Source organism: Bubalus bubalis, chromosome 15 (genome assembly GCF_019923935.1).
Source record: "Bubalus bubalis isolate 160015118507 breed Murrah chromosome 15, NDDB_SH_1, whole genome shotgun sequence".
NCBI lineage: Eukaryota > Metazoa > Chordata > Mammalia > Artiodactyla > Bovidae > Bubalus > Bubalus bubalis.
Window position 1 is genome coordinate 54,414,523 of NC_059171.1, and position 24,729 is coordinate 54,439,251.

The 24,729-nt window shown below is 38.8% G+C and overlaps 1 protein-coding gene across 2 annotated transcripts in view; it reads right to left on the reverse strand.

The window, feature by feature from the left end:
- Positions 1-24,729, reverse strand: part of NKAIN3 (sodium/potassium transporting ATPase interacting 3) — a 537,384-nt gene that overhangs the window by 229,710 nt on the left and 282,945 nt on the right. For both annotated transcript variants that reach the window (XM_025265349.3, XM_025265348.3), the window contains exon 3: positions 21,537-21,617. In XM_025265349.3, coding sequence (XP_025121134.1) covers positions 21,537-21,617 — 81 coding nt within the window. The remainder of the gene's footprint in view (positions 1-21,536; positions 21,618-24,729) is intronic.

Genomic DNA, 24,729 nt, shown 5'->3' on the forward strand with positions numbered 1-24,729 from the left:
GGATGTCTTTCTGTCTTCCTTTAAGTCCTTTGATCCTGGTTCAGAGCCTGGTCACCTAAATGGTATCCTTGGAGATTATTACCTGCTTCCAAATCTAGACATCTATGTTACATCTGTCTGGATTGTACACAAACACGTGTATATTGATTTAGTTAAGACTTCCTTAGGGAGGAAAATGCCATAGTGGTTCTATACACATTTATTTCAAGGAAGAACTTCCTGATTTTAGGTTGTTTGATAATATCTGAATGCAGTCGTCAATATTAGCACTAGGTTGATATTCTTTTTTCCCCAAGCATCTTATTTTTATTTATTCATTTACAGAATGAAAGATTCCTTAAATTCTACAGTGCTTTACAACTTTCAAGTTTAGGTCTATATTGTTTACAAAAAGAAAGAGAATAACATAGGGAAAGAAGGAAGGGGAAGATGAGTGGGTTTAGGAGATCAAAGACCTCAAGAGTTCAGCAGCAGGAATGAAGGGAGAGAAGGTGATGAGTAGGAATTCTAGACTAGACATCTGGAGAACTGTTAAAAGCAGACTACCAAGAACGGGAGTCAGTTGAGACTCCTTGTCTCCACCGGTTCAGATGGACTGTAGTTTATCCTCAGTTAATATCCAATTATGCTGTTTTCTCTCCCAGCCTCACTTCATCCATGAATTTCTAGATTCAACACTTAAAAACAAGTTACCTCATTGTGAACATTTTAATTCAATCTTACACAGGGAATAAAATTACAGCTAAATTAATGAACTCAAAATAGGTCACCAACTTAAAACATAAAACTGTGAAATATTTAGTGAAATTAAAGTCACATTTTATGGCAGGACAAAAAAAATTTAAACGTAAAAATTGTTCTCTGTACTATGGCCTCCTCTCTCCCCACATTGTGTATATGCATTAGGCATTGGCCAGATCTCTGTATTAAAAGGCAGAGACATCACTTTGCCAACAATGGTCCATATAGTCAAAGATATGGTTTTTCCAGTAGTCATATACAGATGTGAGAGTTGCACAATAAAGAAGGCTGAGCGCTGAAGAATTGATGCTTTCAAATTGTGGTGCTGGAGAAGACTCTTGAGAGTCCCTTGGACAGCAAGGAGATCAAACCAGTTAACCCTAAAGGAAATCAACCCTGCATATTCATTGGAAGGACTGATGCTGAAGCTGAAGCTCCAACACTCTGGCCACCTGATCTGAAGAGCCAACTCATTGGAAAACACTCTAATTCTGGGAAAGATTGAAGGCAGGAAGAGAAGCGCAACAAAGGATGAAATGGTTGGATGGCATTTGTTTGAGCAAATTCCATGAAATAGTGAAGAACCAGAAAGCCTGGAGTGCTGCAGTCCATGGGGTTGCAAAGAGTCAGACATGACTTAGTGACTAAACAACAACAGATGTCTCCCATGAGCAGGAATACTTGCTCAGCCATAACGAGCAACATTCTCCCAGCATCAGCAAGACAACTCTTTAATGGATAACATTCCTTTTGGATCTTGTAAGGGGTCACATAACCCACCATGATAATACAAATTTGGATTGTGTAAACTCAATAATACATTACTTGATGTATAGTCTTCTGTATCAAAACGCTTATATAACTGTGCTTTTGATAGTAGGCACATTTCTCAGAGCTTTTGGAGATGCTCTTCCTGGGCTATAATCCTCAAATCTGGCTTAAATAGAAATTTTCAATTCTTTCTTAGATGTACTGATTAATTTTCATTGACAGTTTGAAAAGAAGATAATCACCAGTATCTAGGGCTAGCAAAGAATTCTTAGACTTGACAGGAAAAGTACTATCCATAAGAAGAAAAAACTGACAAGTTGGATCTCATCAAAATTAAAAACATTTGCTCTGTTACAGAGTGTGTTAAGAGGATGACAAGACAAATTACATACTGGAAAAAATTTGCAAACCACATATCTGACAAAAGATAGTATCTAGAATTTACAAAAAAGTGTCAGAGCTTAACATCAGAAATTCCAATAAATCCAATCAGAAAATGGGCAAAAGACATGGAGAGATATTTCACCAATGGCAAATAAGCAAATGAGAAGATATTCAGCAGCATTAACTACTAAGGATGTGCAAATTAAAACCACAATGAGATCGCATTATACACCTTCCAGAATGGTTAAAATAAGTAACAGTGACAAGACCAAATGTTAGTGAATATACAGAGAAACTAGATCATTCAAGCATTGATAGTGGGGAGTAAAATGGTACAGCCATGCTACAAAATAGTTTGACAGTTTTACATGAAACTACAGATGTAACTATCAAATGATCCAACAACCACACACCTGGACATCTATCCCAGAAAGATTTCATATTGAAAGAAATGAAAAGAAGTAAAAACATATTCACAAATACCTGTACACAAAAGTTCATAGCAGTTTCACTCATGATAGCCAAGAATTGGAAACAACCTGGATGTCTGTCATTGTATGAATGGTTAAACAGACCGGTGCATCCATATCAGCAAGCAAAAAGAATCAACTACTGATACATGTAACAACTTGGATGAATCTCCAGAGAATTATGCTTGATGAAAAGTTATATACTGGGTGATTCCATTTATATAACATTCTTAAAACAAACAAAAAACATGACAAACAAATAAGTGGTTTCTAGACATTAACAAAATCACTCCGAAATCACTGCAGATGGTGACTGCAGCCATGAAATTAAAAAATACTTGCTCCTTGGAAGAAAAGCTATGACCAAACTAGACAGCATATTAAAAAGCAGAGACATTACTTTGCTGACAAAGGTCCGTCTAGTCAAGGCTATGGTTTTTCCAATAGTCATGTATGGATGTGAGAGTTGGATTATAAAGAAAGCTGAGTGCCGGAGAATTGATGCTTTTGAACTGTAGTGTTGGTGAAGACTCTTGAGAGTCCCTTGGACTGTAAGGAGATACAACCAGTCAATCCGAAAGGAAATCAGTCCTGACTGTTCGTTGGAAGGACTGATGCTGAAGCCAAAACTCCACTACTTTGGCCAGCTGATGCAAAGAACTGACTCATTGGAAAAGACTCTGATCCTGGGAAATACTGAAGGGGGGAAGAGAAGGGGACAACAGAGAATGAGATGGTTTGATGGCATCACTGACTCGATGGATATGAGTTTGAGCAAGCTCCAGGAGTTGTTGATGGACAGAGAAGCCTGGTGTGCTACAGTCCATGGGGTTGCAGAGAGTTGGACAGGATTGAGTGACTGAACTGAACTGAGACATTAACAATGGGAGGGAAGTATGTATGTCTATAAAAGGTGCCACGGGTGATCTTGTGGTTATGGAATTACTCTTTATTTTGATTGAACCAATGTTAATATCTTGGTTGTGACATTGTACAATAGTTTTGCAGCATGCAACCTCTGGGGGAAACTGGGCAAAGGATATATCAGCTCTTTCTGCATTATTTCTTACAATTCTATTGAATCTACAATTGTCTTAAAAGAAAAAAATAATCAAATGTGGTTTTCAAAGGATATTTACTACATAGTCAAGTGCTCTTATTATAACATGTGAAAAAGCAAAATATGAAAATATTTTAAGTAATGACAAATTTAGAATATATCTATTTTATATATGTGCTAAGCTGTGTATATACTATGTAAATGTGTCTACACATAAACAAAATCTATATATATGTTGAGCTTAACAAATGGGAATGCTGAAATACAAGTGGTGGAAGGGAGAAAGATTTGTTTCTTCATTCTAATTCAATACATTTTTAAGTTTTTTAAAAAATGTTTATATATTACATTTATAATCAGCAATAACAAAAATAAGCCAGCTTAAGTCGTGGCCACCCATTCAACTCATATTGGGTTGCCCAAAAAGTTCGTTCCAGATTTTTCTATAAGACATTACAGGAAAACCTGAACAAACTTTTTGGGCCAACCCAATACTTGAAAACTTCAGACCTTTTCTAGCAGAGTATCAGAAGAAACGGGAATTTACTGACAATCTGGATCTGATATTAAATAAATTATCCTTTCCTACTCTCCAAACTGATGGCTTTTATAATTAATGGGCTAATTTAACTGCAAATCTTCAAGTCAGTAATATTAATTAAAAAGAAGACATGTAAATGACCTTCCGAAAAGGACTTATCTCTTAATTTGCCCACAAATGAGCACTTGCGATTACTTCTTAATCAATACCAGGAAGCTGGCTAGAATTAATGCCAGGTCTCTGAGTTTCAGCCACTTTTAAGAGCACTCAAGATCACCGCACACAGACTGTTCAAGGCTGGCCCTATATTATCCTTTAATTTACCTGACCTTTCAGGCAGTGAGTGAATTTAAGGCCTTTATAGGCTTGGCCTGAGTAACTGGCAACTTTCATTACTTTAATCATTGACCAAAAGCTTTGGGAAATGTCAGCCTTTTCTATGCCATTGTTTAATATGTTAATAAGATCATTACTATCTGCCTTTGCTGAGAAGGGGTCTGATACATAAAAAGTGGTAGGAGGCTGGAGGTGGATGGAGATGAATAAAACTTAATTTTTATTTCCAAAAAAATCAGAGTTACTTCCTCACTGTCTTCCTTCTTGCATTAGTTGTAACATAAATGTAGTTGTAGCAGTTCTCTAAGAATCTCTATGTGTGCATGCGTGCTCAAGTTGTGTCTGACCCTTTGCAACCCCATGCACTGTAGCCTAATAGGCTTCTCTGTCCATGGGATTGCTCAGGCAAAAATACTGGAGTGGATTGCCATTTCCTCCTCCAGGGTATCTTCCCAACCCAGGGATTGAATCCACATCTCCTTCACTGGCAGGTGGATTCTTTACCATTGTACTACCAAGGAAGCCCTAAGAATTGATACTAACAGGCAAAATGCATTGGCTTCTTATGTCAGATTTGAGTTGAAAGTCATCATAGAATGTGAAAATCAAATATATTCCAAATGACCCCTGGCATCCCTTACATTGATTGACCACAAAGACTTGCTAATACAATTTGTCTATAACACATCCCTCTGAGAAATGGATATTTCCTGACATTTCAGTAAACAAAGGAGGTCACAGTCATCAGCAATTGCAGCCACTTCCTATGATGAGCGCTGAAGAAACTCAGCATGTGAAAACCCAGGAAACCGGCCTCAGAACCTGAGGTGCATATCAAAGGAATGATTTCAGTGAGCCCAGACTCTTGCATCTTCTTATACAGAAATGCGCTAAATTCCTTAACTTTGGATATCTGGTTTTCTTTCATTAAAAATCATCTTTTGGCATCCAGACTGCCTGCCCTTTGTTACAAAACTTCTATATAACCTGACTCCTCCTCTCGCCTCTTTGAAGCAGCTCCCTCAGGGTTACTAGAGATGCTGCCTCCTGGACTTAAGTCCTAAAATTCCCACAGAATAAAACATAACTCTCAAATTTAAGGCTGTGAAAAAATTTTAAGTCCACACCTGCAGTTCTTCCTTTCAGGGCTAGCCTTAGGTTAGTTCACTTGCTTTCTCAAGGATGTTGTTCACTTTTTTTTTCCCCACATGTTAAGCATTTTGTAAGTAGCTTTTGGCAGTAAAGAAACTCTTTGTGGGAGGTCCCTTTGTCTTGTCACTAACCTTGAACCAAGCACCCCCTCACTCTACTCATTTCAGGTCCTAGCACACCTTTCAAATCTTGATTACACAATACCTTGCCTATTCTGTTGGTTCTTTCCATTGATCAGAGGAGTAGAAATGAGGACTAAGTATTTAATAGATGACCAGAGCTCTTCCCTAACTTCCCCTTCAACAATCTCAAAAACAAACTCTGAGTAAGATAGCATCTAAAGGAAGCTCAGGAGCAGTCCACAGGCCTGCGCACAGACCGGACGCAGTGCAGATGGTGACATTCTGATCCTCCATCTCAGTGGTTACCTGGACTTACTTCCTTTCTTCCCTTGAGAACTTTCATGGCTGAACACTGAGTCCACTGTCCCTCCACCCCCACCCCCCCAGATTACCGGCATTCTGATTAAAAGCAGCTTTTCTTTCTACCAACTTTTGCCAGTATTGATTTTTTTTTAAGTGGCAAGCAGCCAGACCTGGTTTGGTAACACTTTTACCAATTCGTCAATAGTTAGAAAGACCCTTAAAAACACTGGCATGTATTTTCAATATGTTTTGCCTGTATGTATCAGCTGTTCCAGGCTTGAATGTTTCCCTTCCCCTGAAAATATAAATGACTCAGTGCAGGAATTGCCAAGTTGAGTTCAGCTAATGTAGATAAATATTCGCATCTATCTGATGGCAGCACAACAGCTGTCCACTGCATCATTTTCTCATGAGATCACTGGTTACAGTTTCCTGCCAACTCAGTATAGGGTTTCTCCAAGTTGGAGCCTGAGATCTAACAAGCAACATTAGAACCAAATCAGAATGTTATTAGGGGCTTCCCAGGTGGCTCAAGTGGTAAAGAATCCACCTGCCAATGCAGGAGACACAGGTTCGATCTCTGGATGGGGAAGATCCCCTAGAGTAGGAAATGCCCACACACTCCGGTATTCTTGCCTGGGAAATCCCATGGACAGAGGAGCCTGGTGGGCTACAGTCCACGGGGTTGCAAAGAGTCAGACACAACTGAGCATGCACACACATTATAGCAACACACACATACAGAACGTTTATTAATTCAACAGCCCTACTGTAGAAAAAAAGTGTAGCATTTCTATTTTATTGCTTGCCTTTTTTTCTAATGAAGGGAAAAGTGATGCAAAATAAATAAGTGGGAAAAATACTGAATAAAATAAAAATAAATAAGCGGAAAAAATCTAAAAAGACAAGCCACCACAATTAATTCTCCACTGGAAGTGGGGCACTCACAATAATTATGCCTGTTTTCAGAGACAGATGGATGGAACAGTAGCTCTCAGCTGGCTCAGTTCTTAGCTACATCCTCCTCGTCTTGCTCACAGCTGGGTTGACCGCTCAGGCAGCTTCTGGATTCCAATAGGTCATTTCAATGCTTCCAACTCCACCCCTGACTCACACCCTGACAATGTTCATGGATATGGGTCTGACATTCTATGTTTGACTCTCCCTCTAACCACGAATATAGTGTGTGTTCACAGACTTAACTTCTCAGAGACATTTTACCCTGGTCTTCAGAATGGGATGAAGGGGGCACTAGGCAGGACTAAACTTGGTGACATGGCTGGAGCTGTTGTCTATTGCAAAGGTTCCTTGGCAGGCATGAGGATGAGGCTAATCAATGAGTTATGGGCTTCCCTGGTGACTCAGAAGGAAAAGAATCTGCCTACAATGCAGGAGACCCAGGTTCGACCCCTGCATTGGGAAGATCCTCTGGAGAAGGGAAAGGCAACCCATTCCAGTATTCTTGCCTGGAGAACCCCATAGACAGAGGAGCCCAAGGGGGTGGGCTATAGTCCATAGGGTCACAAAGAGTCAGACACAACTGAAGCTACTTAACATACACAGTCTGGTGTCAGCTCTTTGGACAGAGTTTTGTTTCTTCAAAACTCTCCCATGTCTCAGGCTTTCAGGCTGCTGCAATAGGAACACTCCTCAGTGGTGGAGAAGGAAGGTGTGAATACAGTAACATATTTGCCCCAGTTTTTCTTTGTTTTCTTCCATTTTGTGATTCTTTTATAAACCAGAAGAAACTGTGAACAATGGATGTGATCTTAGTCTTGGAGATGGCAGCCTGGGATTAAAAACTATATTTGCCAGACATCAGTTGTCTGACCAGGAATAAATTATTTATCTTCTCTAAACCTTGCATTTTCTTATCAATTAAGGGGAAAGACCACTTCCTTTGGAAGACTGATGGCAGGGTGAAATGAGCACCCTCTGGGAACTTGCCTGGTAACGCAGAAAACCCTCAAACCCTTACTTCCTTTGTTTATTTCCCCCTGGTTTCTGCCCTCTGTACTGTCTTTCTCATTCTGGATGAACCCTAGCAGCTAGTGTCAGGGTCCTTCAAAAGTTCTTTTCTCAGTGGGATAGTAATTAAAAAGGGTGATATATAATAAAAAATATATACTTGGTATTTGTCAGTTCCTGGAACAGAGATTCTAAAACCTTTGGAATTTCCTGAGATAAGAGTGTCTTTTGTTGTTCACAAGGCACCCCTTTCGATCTTACCCGAGTTTATGTTAAAGAGGTGACTCTTAGGAGACAAAAGTCCTAGATAGCTTAGGGGAGAGAGCTGGTTGCTGAAGGAAGCAACCACACAATTAGAAGGTTGGAACTTTCAATCCCACTCTCTCTGTGTGCATGCTAAATCACTTCAGTTGTGTATGACTCTTTGAGACCCCGTGGACTGCAGCACGCCAGGCTTCCCTGTCCTTCACCATCTCCTGGAGTTTACTCAAACTCACATCCATTGAGCCAGTGATGCCATCCAACCATCTCATCCTCTGTCGCCACCTTCTCCTCCTACCCTCCATCTTTCCCAGCATCAGGGTCTTTTCAATGAGTTGACTCTTTGAATCATGTGGCCCAAGTATTGGAGCTTCAGCTTCAGCATCACTTCTCCTAAAGAATATTCAGAGCTGGTTTTCTTTAGGACTGACTGGTATGATCTCCTTGCTGTCTAAGAGACTCTCAAGAGTCTTCTCCAACACCACAGTTCAAAAGCACCAATTTTTCGGCACTAAGCTTTCATTATGGCCCAACTCTCACATCTATACATGACTACCAGAAAAACCATAGCTTTAACAAGATGGACCTTTGTTGGCAAAGTGATGTCTCTGCTGTTTAATATGGTGTCTTGATTTGTCATAGCTTTTCTTCCAAGAAGCAAGCATCTTTAATTTCATGGCTGCAGTCACCGTCCACAGTGATTCTGGAGCCAAAGAAAATAAAGTCTGTCACGGTTTCCATTTTTTCCCCATCTAAATTGGACTTACAAGCATGCTCTGGGAGCAGAACTCCTTTGTATGCAGGGGACATACTGTACTGTCTCCTCTGCCACTGCCACCACCCTAATCTAAGCCACCCTTATTTCTTCCCTAGATCACTAGAATCGTCTATGGGTCCTCTTGCTTCTATTCTTGTTTCCTACATGACAGCCACACCAAGGTTGATCCTGTCATTCTCCTTTGCTCCAACTTCTATTGGGCTCCCATTACATTGAGGATAGATCCAAATCCAAACCACGGCCCATGAAGTTCCTACAGGATCTCACCCCTACTTAGCTCTCCACACTCACAGCATGTTGGGGACATAGCACAGCATCCCTGCTGCTTCTGGTACACACTGAGCATCCATCTATCTCAGGGATCTGGCATTTTCCTGTATCTTGGCATGGCTTGCTCCTGTCTGCCACTTGGGCCTCTAAACTCCATCTTCCCATGAAGTCACCCTCTATTCCCTTATTCTGCCTTTTTTTCCCTCTTGATAGCACTTAACACAGGATATCACATCATGAATTTATTTGGTTATATATTATGTCTCTTTCACTACAATAAAAGCTCCATGAGAGCAGGTCCTTTTTATCCCCCAGTTGTATTCTCAGCACCTACAATAATACCTGGCACAGAGAAGATGCTCAATGAATTTGTTGCATTAAAATGTCTGACTCCAATGCTGAGAAAAGAAAATACTTAAGACAATTGGAACTTCTTTTAAAGAAGATTCCTTAAAAAGATTCTCTCTTGAAAAACATGTAGAAAATGAACATTTTTCAGTAAGCATTATGTCTCTGGCACATTTACGCCAGCATTATTTCCTGCCTTACATGACTGACAAAGTGTTTTGATGACTGCTGTCATGTTTTGTAAAACCCCTTTAGGTACTTGAAGGAAAATGCAAAATAAATGCAAAGTAATAATAAACCACCTCTCTGTTTGGTATTCATAATAATGTACATGAGGCTTTTGATGATTTAGTGAAAAATAAAGTAGGGGGTTTCTAAAGGCAAAGGGATAGATCAAGTCAAAATCATTAGTCTGATCCAAGCAGCAAGGGGCCTTAGTGAGTAAACCCATCTTGACTGAAACCTTGGAAATTCATGTCCTGATGATGTCTTTCAACAATGGTGATAGCCTTCTACACTCAAGGCATTCCGTTAGCTGCTACCATTATTATACTCCAATCTAATCTTTAATCAAACAGATAAAACCTTGATTTTATTGTCTACAACACAGCTATCTCTTAATAAGCCAATATTTTCCCCCTTCTGAAAGTATATATATATGGACAGAGGAGTCTAGCAGAACTATGAAGACTGCAAACCATGGGTTGCAAAGAGTTGGACACGACTGCAACACACACCGCCCCCCCCCCCACCCCACACACACACATCACACTAAAATACTATAGACAAAGAATGAACAAGGAAACTGTGTGATTTAAATAGTTACCCAAAGCCAAGACAGTGTAATTAAAAGCTTACATGTGTTTGAGAAGTGTTTTTCTATTGCCTTATGTGTCAACACAGTAGGTCTGCCGAGACAAGGAAGAGCTGTGTTGGTCTTTAATGTAATATTTTATAAGTTGCCCATTCATGTGAACTTTAATCTTATTGATTTTTTTAAATTAAGAAAAAAGCTCTCTGGGTAAAGCCAGAGTTGTGGCTTAATATTAATATTCGTTGTTGTTCAGTTGCTCAGTTGTGTCCAACTCACTGCAACTCCATGGACTACAGCATACCAGGCTTCCCTGTCCTTTATCATCTCCCAGAGTTTGCTCAAACTCATGTCTATTGAGTGGATGATATCATCCAACCATTGCATCCTCTGTCGCCCCCTTCTCCTCCTGCCCTCAATCTTTGCCAGCATCATGGTCTTTCCAATGAGTCGAAATGATAAATTTCTAGAATTCTATATTTTGCTTTTAATATCTGATATGGGAGATAAAAATTAGTTTATCAAAAGGTCATCTTGCTTTCTCCTCTTGGGGAAAACATGGGGGAAATGATTAAAGAAAACAAAGGCTTCCATTAATTTGTAAAGAAGTTTATAAATCTCATCAGAGGGGCAAATAGAGAAAAAGTTCAAGGCAGAGGAAAGAAGGTATTTGTCTTAGTTTTCAGATTGATTTCATTACTAACAATGACACACATAAAGACTCAACTTGTCTCTTGTCTGGTAAACTAAACTCATTTCAAATATATAGTTACTATTGGCATCTACAATTTCAAAAGAAGAATTATGATTATAGCCCTGATTTGCAACATTTAAGCCTGCTAGGAATTCTTGGAGAAGTTGATAACATAAACACTGGAAATAAATTTAAAAGTATAACAAAAGTCCATTTTTTGGGTAGAGTTCCAAAAATGATCAATCCTAGGCTATACTTTGTCATATTTCAATTATGATATGCTATACTTGATGCATATTCTTCCTATAGAAGTCACCCCCAGGATACTTTATGGTATCAAAATCCACCAAGTGCTAAGGCTTCCTTCAGTTTACTTTTTTACAAATTCAAATATGAAGAAATCATCATTACTGAGTCAATCCCAAGAGGGAAAAGAAGTGGAAAGAAATTACACTAATAAAAATGGGATTTCCCTTTAATCACCTTCTTATGAAGAAGAGCAAAGTAAACTTCCGATGCAGGATGAAAGTGATCACACCCCCGAGATGGCACAGGACTAAAGAAATATATGGCCAATGACTTCCTCCTATGAGAAACAAAGCCCATCACCACGCTTTCTCAGGGACAAATGCACTAGAGCACTGAGTGATGCAAAGATGCTTAATGGTCCCAGGGCAGGCGCATCGCCCTTTCTGACAGTGTTCATTTGCATATGCACGTTTAATCCCAGCAGGAGGTGTGTATTCAGGGGTCCCCCAGGACAGAAATACAGACGCTCTCAGGTAAAATCAGTTCTTCATAAACTTTATAAGCTCATTCCAAAACTCCAGTTGTCAGTGAACAGCTTTCCAGATTGACATCTTAAATCAAGAAAATGTCACACGTGTACAGTAACTGGCCTAATCTTTTCTGTAAATTGCTGCCTGTGGTTTTCAAAAACATAGTAAATTGCTGGCAATTGACAATGTGTCTCCCTGTATGGCTAACTTCACTTCTGCACAGTTAACAAATCAGTCTTAAATTATTCATCAGATCACCCAATGTCTAGGCTCTTCTGACTGCCATTGATTTCAGGGACCAGTAGCCTGCATGCCTTTTATACTAAAGTGAAATGCACACAATGTTCTGGGCATATAAAATTAATTGCATGTAGGAAATAACAACTATCCTCTGTCCCAGGATCTCACTTAAGGGTGAGCGCAGCTTACTACACAATCAGTGCTGCTGCTGTTCTCTGCTGCCTCGAAGCAGGACAGAGCCTTGTCGTACACTAATACTTAAAATAGCCTTAATGATCCTAATAACTCAAATACATGGAGGAAGTGTTTTCTCTATTAATTCTACAATTAAGGACAAGTGCAAAATGACGAACTATATGTACAAGCTAAAATACAGATGGTCCATGCAGAAATGATGCCATCAAACCATTGCATTTTTGTTCTAGAAAAAGGGTCAAATCAGCTCTCCGGACATCTTGACAAATTGAATTTTGGTTGCTAAAATGAGTGTGGGGATAGAGTGCTTGTTCTGAAAGGACTCTTTAACTCAGTGCCATTTTTCTTTTGGCAGCACACAGAGGATTTTACTGGAAGCATGTTTGTCCTTCTTTGAAATACTTTTTGAATCACTGACTGGCTCTAAGTTAAACAGTGCAGTTGTGCAAGGAAATAGCCTCATATATGAGGATCATATTTGCCTATTTAGGGCTTCTCTGGTGGCTCAGCGGGTAAAGAATCTACCAGCAATGCAGGAGACACAGGAGATTCTTGTTTGATCCCTGGGTCAGGAAGATCCCCTCGAGTAGGAAATGGCAACCCACTCCAGTATTCTTGTCTGGAGAATCCCATGGACTGAGGAGCCTGGTGGGCTACAGTCTAAAGGGCCAAAAAGAACCCAGTACGACTAAGAAGCTAAACACGCAGTACGTATGCTACAATCTGTGAACCATTCATTCATTTTGTCTGTTGATGCTCAGGAAAATTAACTCCAGACCATCTCAAAAGGATCAGATCAGATCAGTTGCTCAGTCGTGTCCGACTCTTTGCGACCCCATGAATCGCAGCACGCCAGGCTTCCCTGTCCATCACCAACTCCCGGAGTTCACTCAGACTCACGTCCATTGAGTCAGTAATGCCATCCAGCCATCTCATCCTCTGTCGTCCCCTTCTCCTCCTACCCCCAATCCCTCCCAGCATCAGAGTCTTTTCCAATGAGTCAACTCTTCTCGTGAGGTGGCCAAAGTACTGGAGTTTCAGCTTTAGCATCATTCCTTCCAAAGAAATCCCAGGGCTGATCTCCTTCAGAATGGACTGGTTGGATCTCCTTGCAGTCCAAGGGACTCTCAAGAGTCTTCTTCAACACCACAGTTCAAAAGCATCAATTCTTTGGCGCTCAGCCTTCTTCACAGTCCAACTCTAACATCCATACATGACCACAGGAAAAACCATAGCCTTGACTAGACAAACCTTTGTTGGCAAAGTAATATCTTTGCTTTTGAATATGCTATCTAGGTTGGTCATAACTTTCCTTCCAAGGAGTAAGTGTCTTTTAATTTCATGGCTGCAGTCACCATCTGAAGTGATTTTGGAGCCCAGAAAAATAAAGTCTGACACTGTTTCCACTGTTTCCCCATCTATTTCCCATGAAGTGGTGGGACCGGATGCCATGATCTTCATTTTCTGAATGCTGAGCTTTAAGCCAACTTTTTCACTCTCCTCTTTCACTTTCATCAAGAGGCTTTTGAGTTCCTCTTCACTTTCTGCCATAATGGTGGTGTCATCTGCATATCTGAGGTTATTGATATTTCTCCCGGCAATCTTGATTATTTTGATATCTCAAAAGGATATCCAGCATTCTGGTATTTTCTCCCAGCTGTGCCTAAACAGATCATTTTCAGGCCACTGGTAATCAGGTATAACCCGAAAGCTCCCTTGTGGTCCTTACATGACCACCTTCTAAGGGTAGTGACCTTGGCTCTGATTCATGTAACCCTATGGAGTTCTCTCTCCAATATATGCTGGCCAGAGGAGAGTCTGGGGAAAGAGTACAGGATGGAGGTGGGTGGACTGACAAAAATTCATTATAGGAAGTTGAAAACAAATAGCAGCTCAAAGCACTTCTCTCTCCAATGGTAAATCAGTAATAGCATTTGTGTCTATGAAGGTCAGCATGGTATTTGTTCTTTCCTGAGGGTGTACAATCCTCATCCCATCTTCCTTAGGAAACCTTACCTGATCCTGGTGATACTGTGTTCCTTGTTCTATGGTATAAGTGTCCTTTTCAATTCATTATCCTAATACTGGTTACATTCTCTTGCTATTACTCATTTAATGTCTGTCTTTCCTCTGGTAAGAACATTTTATGAGGCTTGGAGCCCTAGTGCCTGGCACAGTGCTTTGGACCAAGTAAATGCTTAGTAAAACTGTCTGTACAATTATACATGATTGGTTGGGTATTTATTTTTACCTGCATATTTCAAGTCCTCCCAAAGTGGCTTAAACACATTTTCTAATCTGAAAGAAGTCTGTGTGGGAAATTCAGGGCTAATATAAAATCTCCATGGAGTTAGTGTCCCAGGCTCCTTTTTTCTTTGTACTCAATTATTCTCATGCATGGCTCATATCCCTAAGGTTACCTCATGGTCTAAGATGGCTGGCATCTCTCTGGTAGCAGAATAGGGGCCCTCAAAGAAGTGTATGTCCTAATTCTCAGAGTCTGTGAGTATGGTACTTGATATAATTGACGTGGGACTTCCCTGGTGACTCAGACAGTAAAGAATCTGCTTGCAATGCAGGAGACCCGAGTTTGATCCCTGGGTTGGGAAGATCCTCTAGAGGAGGAAATGGCAACCCACTCCAGTATTCTTGCCTGGAGAATCCCATGGACAGAGGAACCTGGTGGACTACAGTCCAAAGGATTACATAGAGTCGGATGCAACTGAAGTTACTTAGCATGTACACAGGGAAGAATTAGCCAGTGTGGAGACCGTGACATCAGCAGTGGCCATTACCAGTGACTGGAATAGAAGCCGGGCATGAGGTCAGGATCTCTGCAAACTTCACCATCAGCTCAAGGTTGGCTGTAGAAGCTGACTACGTCCTCTCTTCTCTCCCTGAGGAGTGGAGTCAAGGGAAGGGAAGAGAGAGAGGTGACCAAGGCCTTAGGCATATCAGCTTTACTGAGTGGAGAACAGGTTTGAACCAGACAGGAGACTAATTTTCCATGACCATACTTGTATACAGAATCTGTTACCCAACGTAACAAGCAATGGGAATAGGGTAAGAGACAGAACAGTTGGGAGATGGTTTATTCAAAGAAGCACAGCCATTTCATGACTAGAATCCATTGAGCTGAGATAATAGCCCAGTTATTCAATTATATTTGCACAGGCTTTGTTCAGTAACTCTTACTCTGGAGCAATAAACAGAGCCGCTCTTGATCAAATAATATATCCATCTGTTCTTTTGACAAAAATATTTGAACTTCTACAGAAGGGTACAAGGTTATCACACAAACTTGTGATTAAAAACTCCAAACACTGCCCAGGTTGCAGCAATTACTTAGTTATTGCGGTTTCTATACGTCATTGGACTATAACATAGCAGCAAATTGGATTTTTTGAGCAAAGGGTTTCAAAATGTTTGTATTTGATGAAATCTATGAAAATATAATACTGAGTTTAGACATGCTTATAATTTTCTTTACTGTGGAAAAGAAGCTACAGGGGAAACAATTATCTTACCACACAAAGAATGCCAAAGATGTTATTTTCAGAAGTTATGTTTATTTAGACCCAGACCAAGGGGAAAAGTATAGTTTAAGTCCGTTGGAATAAGAAATGCATAACTATATTTACACCGCCTTGCTACTTTTTTAAAAAATATAAAATAATTGCATCACTTAGGGAAAGGATTGTATAGGAAACAAAAATAAACATTTGCAAGTTTTGGGGCTTCATTTTGATTTAATGCCCAGAAGCAGATTGTGATGGTTCTTCCTTTATACATTTTTAATAACTGGATAGATGTTCACCGCCACCTCAATTGTCCCTTTCTGCATCAATATTATAAACAAAAATATTCTTTCAGGACATCATGATAAGTATATACCAATATATTAGTTCAGACCTGAAATAGTTTGTTATTCTAGTAAACTGAAAGTTTATGCATTTTTCAAAGATTCTTATTGGTATAGATATGCTATTCATCTCATGAAACAGTAAAATATCATTCTTATAGTTTCAAATGTAGGTATAATTTTGCCATGTTTCTTGGATGCTATTCCTATATCATTTGCTGATATAATATTATTCTCAAATAAAGATACTTTGTATCCTAGCTTCAGTCCTCCATAAACATCACATTTCAAGATTCTTTTTGAAAAATGTTCAAGGAGGAAGAAATTCAAAGGAAAGGATAAATGCAAGTTTAATACTCATTACTAGATTCAGTAAGTTGTATTTATTTAAAGAAAGATATATACTACATCTTTAGGGGCTTCCCAGCTGTCTCAGTGGTAAAGAATCTATCTGCCAATGCAGGAGATGCAAGTTTGATCCCTGGGTTGGGAAGATCCCCTGGAGGAGGACATGGCAACCCATTCCAGTATTCTTGCCTGGGAAATTCTATGGACAGAGGATTCCGTCAGGGTACAGTCCGTGGGGTGGCAAAGAGTCAGACATGACTGAGAGACTGAGCTTGCATGCACATATACTACATATCACTGATTTTGTTTGAAACTGCCCACAGAAAAAGAATTCTTTAGAGACATAAAAATATTTAGAATGCTTATTAAAAATAATGGAGGGGCTGTATGCAGCTGAAGGGGAGAGACAGTTTTGTTTCCTACACAATAACTGGTACATGGAACTCTGAATTGTCTAAAAGTTTCCTACTTGAATGTGCCTGACCAAACCAAAGTTAGTGGAAGAATTCATCCTTGAAGGAAAGGGAATCTTGATGAAGAGAGAGATTTTTCTCAGTAAGTATAGAGGAACAATTCAGGCTGAGTAATAAGAATGAACCTTGAAAAAGAAGGATGATGTCATTGACCCTGCCAGACTGCTCCGGTGAAATATTCGACTGAAGAATCTCACGAGAGAAGAGAACCCTTGTGAGTGAATGGTGACGATTTAAGTCAAAAGAGGACAAGAAAGTGCTATTATTGCCATTTGGAGAAATGGCTTAAATTTCTTTAAGAATCAAAATATCCACAAATCAGGTACTATGGAAAACATGCAGCCGTTAAGACAGGATATAGAGAAACAAATGTAGGTAGTTATCCTTTTATGCGAAGGCAACGTGAACACAGGTACAGAGGAGGTATCAGGGAGGGTTCATCTGTTTCCCTTTCAGGCTTCTTCCTAAGTTTTAGGAGACTCTTGGTCAAAGCTCATAGTTAACAAAAGTCTTCAGAGAATTTCTTCATATTCATTTTTTACATCTAAATTATGCTCATGCACTGTAGCACACAGTCAGAATTCTAGGAAAATGTAACACACTGAAAATTCTCTAGGATCAGTAATGAGTAAATTACATACATTTTTCAGGAAATGACAGTTAGAAGAAATACTAACCTAAAGTTTCTATAATTTGGAGTAATCGAAAAGATGCCTTAAGGCATCAGTTTAATTTTGGAGGGATTAAAAACAAATACAACAAATATAACTTATCTTTCAGTATCTTTAAATGTAACAAATGAGTTGGGTTTTCATATTTGCATTCTGAATGGATGCCTAGGAGGAAAAAAATGATTTCAAGTCTTGCGACTTCCAAAGAAGCAGCAATAACTTATTAATTGTACCCTTGGTGATCTTAAAGTACAGCATGAAAAACTGCCTTGGAGACTCCAAAGACGCATAAAGTTCCTCCCAGGGGGAGCAGGAGAGACAGCAGCAGAATCTAGCTACAGAAGTATTTCAAAAATGCTATTTACATGTTGAAGGAAAGGGTTTAATTAATCGTATTACAGCTGCAAAGTTAATATGCAGATCTGAAGTCCTAGCACAAGGGACTGTTACATCCTTTTTAAACAAGTCACTCAATCCTACATATTCCTCTTTTACAGCTCTTGCATAGTAATAAATATATGTCCCACAGGTTTGCAGAATGAGGATCGAAATGTCTGTTAATTTCTCACTAATAAGAAAGATGATGATGCTGATGGCAATTATAAGAACCACTTTTTACTGAAACCTCACAATATTCCAAGATCCTTTCTAAGTTCTTTGTATGAATTACAAACAATTTCAACAACCTGGCATGCTGTAGCCCATGAGGTTGCAAAGAGTCAGACACGACCTAGCGACTAAACAATAACAGTAAAATTAATGCTGTGGTTTTTCCTCATTTTGCAGAAAAGGAAACTGAGATTCCAGTAGATTATGAAAGTACAGGCACTTTTGGTCACCTACCCACAGTCATCCCCAATCTCACCATACAGGCACACATTTCCTAAAACAGCACATCCATTTCCTTCAAGTTCTAGAATCCAGGGAGAATGTCCAGGGAGACCCTCAGGACACAGGGACAAAAGCATGATGCCAAGCAAAAGGAAAATCTGAAGGTTGTGATCAAGAGTCTCCATAAGAGGCCAGAGGTATGAGCACTCATGGTCAGCGAGTACATTATTAGTTTACAAGAATGGTTCAGTAGTGCCTGTCATTGAAATAACACCCAAATCCATAAAGATGTTGTGGAAATTAAGCTGAATCTGGTGTTTGGAGAAAGATTTACCACTTTACAATGGACATTCTGGGCAAAAATCAAAGTAGAGTGAGGCTTTTATTAATCTATCCAAGTATATAATTCCAAGAAATGACTTCATGAACTAGAAGGAGAGGGAGGACTCTGGAGAGTATATCAAGTATATAAAGATGCACATGTGAACAAGGATTATTGTATGAAATGGGGTACAACCTGGGAAAATGACAGAGGTGCCTAGGTTTATCAAGGATCCTTAATGCTGCTCTAGTTTTCAGAATAGATTCCCGACAGACTGGACTTGAGATTCACCTGTGGCTAGCCAGAGAGCAATTACCAGCCTTTGAAACAGGAAACAGAAAGAGATCAACAGAAAACCTTTAGGCCTTTTGGAATCGTCTATCTTTTAAAGATCTAGAATACTTGGTGGCCTGCTTAATGGCATTTGCATGGGTCATAAAATGAGTAACTGGGACCTTATACCCACATTTTAAACTCTGAACCCAAAGAAATGAGGGGCAAAAAATCCTTGATGTTTTTCAAGGATTCACATTGAAATTCATGTGACATTCACATTCACATCATTCACATCGATGTTAGAAAGTCAGTTACAAGAAACAGTTCACAAAGGTCATCTTGGGCAGTAGAGTGAAATCAACTTTTGTGGGACAAATCACTGATACTATCATTTTAATTTAAAATTTTTTTTAAAAAATCACATCGCATTTGAAGCTTACCTGAGTTTCTACTTGGTAACAATGCTAAACACCAAAAAAAACACTGATTACTATCATTATTGGTGATGCTGGTCCTGTTTTTATATTTCACAGAGACTTTTAGGATTCAGCAATTTGCCTAAGGGCCCATGGTTTATAAGTGCTACAGACAAGATTTGAATGAAAGGCTTATGATTTGAAATTTAGTCTTTTTCAACACACTATGATGCCAATTCCATAGAACAAATTTCCTCTGGTCTAATTTATTCCAAACCAGTTGACAGAGAAGAAAATAAAAGATGATTTCCATCCAGTGAAATAAAAACATGATTTAAACTGACCATTCAAATCAAGAAACAGAAAATGTTATGGGTTGAAAAATGCTATGCTTAACTTATTATTCACAATTATTTTATTCACAATATTTGCATTTTTAAATTACTTTATAATCTGCATGTTACAGATGATAACTGAGCACTGATTTAAGTCCTTTTTTGTGTCTTAGAAATTAGTGGTGAAATGCAATTAATAGCACAAATACTAAAGGTAGATGTTGGTGCATTTCTATGTAATTCAGTTTTAGGAATGTCATTTCTGGTTCCTGAATACATTTGCCAATGTAAGAAAATGATGACAAGTTCTAATTATAAAATTATTATAGTGTGGAACAATCAACTCTGAAGGTTCTAGAGAAAACCCTTCAGGGATCTTTGCTCTTAGCTACATCAAAAATTCTTTATTACCCTATGGACTTCAGTGGAGCCTAAGGATTCTAAAAGTCTCTGTGCTGGTCAAGGCAAATGTTTCTCAGTCCAGGTTCGATGCACGATACTGGATGCTTGGGGCTGGTGCACTGGGATGACCCAGAGGGATGGTATGGGGAGGGAGGAGGGTTCAGGATGGGGAACACATGTATACCTGTGGTGGACTCATTTTGATATTTGGCAAAACTAATACAATTATGTAAAGTTTAAAAATAAAATAAAATTAAAAAAAATAAACCACAAATGCTACTTAAAGAAAATTTGACATTATTATGCAACAATAGAATAAGTTGGCACAAAGATAGTTGAAAACAAGAAACCTAGAAAAATAGGTTAAAACTTGATTATTCTTTTTGTACTTAAACTGTTAAGTTTCTTCTCTATGATTTCAAATGACAACTGCACGGGTTTATGAGAAAAATACTTAAGAAACATAATGAGAAATTTAACCTAAGGTGCTATTCCATTTGGTTGGTAATCAAAAGATAGTTCTGCAAGAGTCATAATGAAAATTGTGTGTTTTGCTGACATGAGTTCTAGACAGACAGAAATAACATTTGTATCATGATGCATAAAGACAACTCTGATCAGGATTCACAGAGGAGTCAACACACTGATGTACATAGTTGTTAGTAAACATACGCTCCCTTTAAATATAATGAGTATTTCCTTCTCTGTCAAACTTTTTTATCAGAATTGATATTCAAGCAAAGATGGCAACTTGCTATTCATATCTGTTACATTTTGGTCAATCCCTTTCCCCACTTGAAACAGAAGAATGTTTAAAGCCATTTCTTCACTTAACATTTGGGGCTTGTGGTCACTGGGATGAGAGGCTTTTTAAAACTGGACATGAGTATATACTGGAAGCTGAGTCCTACTGCAGCTTAGCAAAATAAATTATAAGGCTATTGTTTTGGAGTTTCATTGTTATTAACATGCTCCCAAGGTCATTCTTTTCTAAATGATATCCAAACTCTTTTTTGAATAGTATTCCATTTGTAACATTGTTTTGATTACTATATATACTTAGTATTCCATTTGTAATGCTGCTTAGGTTACTGTATATATGCATATTTATTAGTATGCCATTTGTAATGTTGCTCTGATTACTATATATACTTAGTATTCCATTTGTAATGCTGCTTAAGTTACTGTATATGTGCATATATATTAGTATTCCATTTTTAATGTTATTTAGATAGTTATATATACTTAGTATTTCATTTGTAATATATGTACACTGTAAAGATGTATATATATTAGTATTCCATTTGTAATGTTACTTAGATTATTTATTAGTGTACTCTTTTTAAAAGTGTACTTTAAAACCATCATGAACTTACCTTAGAGAGCCCACCTACTTCCAAATAGAAGCAGATAATAAACACATTCCAGGTGACCCAGAGGGCAGTCCATACTGTATACTGGAAAGAAAGGGTGGGGAGGGGAGAGAAAAAGAAGAAAAATGTGGAGATGAAAGGAATGTATACTCAATAAGTCAATAATAAAAATGTCAATAAATCTGTCTTCTGGGATGAAACAGGGCATGCTCAGAAGAGTGCTCCTTATGGGATCCCCTAAGATTTCTAGAAATTAAAAATCCAATAGTTTCTACTGCTTTCAGTAGATGTCAATAAAACTAGATTTATTTTGAAAGTGCTTTGCTGGCTTGCAGATGCAAGTGAAAAGCAAGTGCTGGTTTGATTTCTGTTTTCTGAGAACTAACTTTTCCAAGGGTTACAATTATGCAAATTTTCTGTGGGCTATCTAGTCAGCTAGTCAGTCGTGTTCAACTTTTTGTGACCCCATGGACTGTAGCCCACCAGGATCTGTTCATGGGATTCTCCAGGCAAGAATACTGGAGTGGGTTGCCGTTCCCTCCTCCAGGGGATCTTCCCAAACCAGGGATCACACCTGGGTCTCCCTCATTGCAGGCAGATTCTTTACCACCTCAGCGACCAAGGAAGCCCATCTAATCAGCTAGCTAGCTTTTAGTTACAATATTAAATCATCACGGTTTTAGGAATATTAGTCAAAACCCTTCACTTCCATATCACTGAATGAGAATCATGTGGAAAAATGGATATGTGGAGTAAAATTAACCAGCTTTCAAATGTTGGACTATTTTATTGAATGGAATGTATGCCCCTCATATAACGATAGGCTATAACATGAGCATGTAAAATATTTTTTAAAAGCATAGAAATTAATAACTAGGATTAAGGATGAGCAAATAAGCAACATATTTCCATAATGGGAAAATACCTTCCAATTACATCCCCAAACTCTCAAAACATGCCAGCCTTATCGATTAATTGGTTTATGAATGTATTGTGTATTAGGAAATGCCTTTCTCAAGAGTATTGCTGCTGCTGCTGCTAAGTCGCTTCAGTCGTGTCCGACTCTGCGACCCCATAGACGGCAGCCTACCAGGCCCCGCCGTCCCTGGGATTCTCCAGGCAAGAACACTGGAGTGGGTTGCCATTTCTTCCTCCAACGCATGAAAGTGAAAAGTGAAAGTGAAGTCGCTCAGTCGTGTCTGACTCTTAGCGACCCCATGGACTGCAGCCTACCAGGCTCCTCCGTCCATGGGATTTTCCAGGCAAGAGTACTGGAGTGGGGTGCCATTGTCTTCTTAGTCAGACTGAATTAAGGTAACCTCAGATCAAGAGTCATCAAAGGAGATGGTCTTAGGGTTCAATTCATCCAGTCACTTTCTTTTTCTTTTTTTAATTTTTTATTTTTAATCGGAGAATGATTGCTTTACAATGTTGTGTTGGTTTCTGCTGTACAACAATGTGAATCAGCTGTAAGTATACATATATCCCCTCCCTCCCTAGCCTCCCTCCCACTCCCACCCATCCTACCCTTCTAGGTCATCACAGAGCACTGAGCTGAGCTCCCTGCATCATAGAGCAGCTTCACATCAGCTGTTTACACATGGTAGTGCAGACATGTCAACGCTCCTCTCTCAATTCGTCCCACCCTCTTCTTCCCCGCTGTGTTCACAAGTCTGTTCTCTTCATCTGCATCTTTATTCCTGCCCTGTATATAGGTTCATCTGTACCACTCTTCTTGGAGAAAGCAATGGCAACCCACTCCAGTACTCTTGCCTGAGAAATCCCATGGATGGAGGAGCCTGTTCGGCTGCAGTCCATGGGGTCGCCAAGAGTCAGACACGACTGAGCGACTTCACTTTCACTTTTCACTTTCATGCATTGGAGAAGGAAATGGCAACCCACTCCAGTGTTCTTGCCTGGAGAATCCCAGGAATGGGGGAGCCTGGTGGGCTGCCGTCTATGGGGTCGCACAGAGTCGGACACGACTGAAGCGACTTAGCAGCAGCAGCAGTACCATTCTTCTAGATTTCATATACCTGCATTGATATATGATATTTGTTTTTCTCTTTCTGCATCCAGTCATTTTCTCAAGCAGACAAAGACACTAAGGTCTGGAAAACTGACATATAGGACAGCTTGAATGAGGAAGGAATTTGCCACAGCAGCAAAATGAATACACCAAATACAATGGGTTGCTCATTTCATTTTACATAGATTTTATAAAAATCTATGAATTCTTAAATAGACATACTAATTCAATTATTGCCTTCTACTGTTAAATCATGATAAATGGTGAAATAACTTATTGTTAATATTAAACTAAGTATTAAAATAATTTATTAATATTAGTTTCTTCTATGCTCTGCCAAATAATAGGCTCATGAATTTTAAACACTATAAAACAGCCATATCCTTACTAGAAGCCTTATCAGAAGCTTTTAAATTTTTTCTAAAATTCAATTTATATTTTTTATCTTTATCATTTATGATTTTTAAAGAGTAATACATTTATAATAATGAGTTAAGGCTCCAAAGTCACTAGAACTATAGAGGAGTTGGAAAATGTGCCAAAAAGTTAACATCAGTTTTAAAATATACATTGAGGCTTTTGGTATTTGCAGATACTGTTGATCTGCTGATATTTTCTGTTAAAGAGTCTTCCAGTGTGAGTGGGTCATAGATGTTTTCTTAAAAATGCACCAAATGCATTGAAATGCACTTTTCTGACCCACAAATTATTCTTGTGAAAACTTAAAATAGCTAACCTACATCCTCAATGTATGCTTTTTGCAAACTGATAAAGTCATAAAACTACAACAAATTTTTAAAGATGTTACTAATAAGATGGCATCTGGTATTGGACATTTTTCATTCTACATAAGTCTAATTATGGAGATAATTGAGTAAAAGAGCAGTGCAGACCACTATGTCATGAGGAAAAATCTAGGGACAAAGGTTAAGGGGAGGACATAAAATAAAGCAGGACTAAAGTAAGAAAATGAACCAAATTAACTGCAAAACCACATGGTTCTTAATTATCAGGACTGCAAACCTATACCCCAAGTATTCTTTTAGAAAAGTAAATCAACTCAGAGTTACAGAAAATGAATATTGAGGCAAATCTATTTAAAGTCAAGGCACAAACTTCATGATGGAAGTATATTCTGATACATCACAAGTTGTACTATTGATGTCA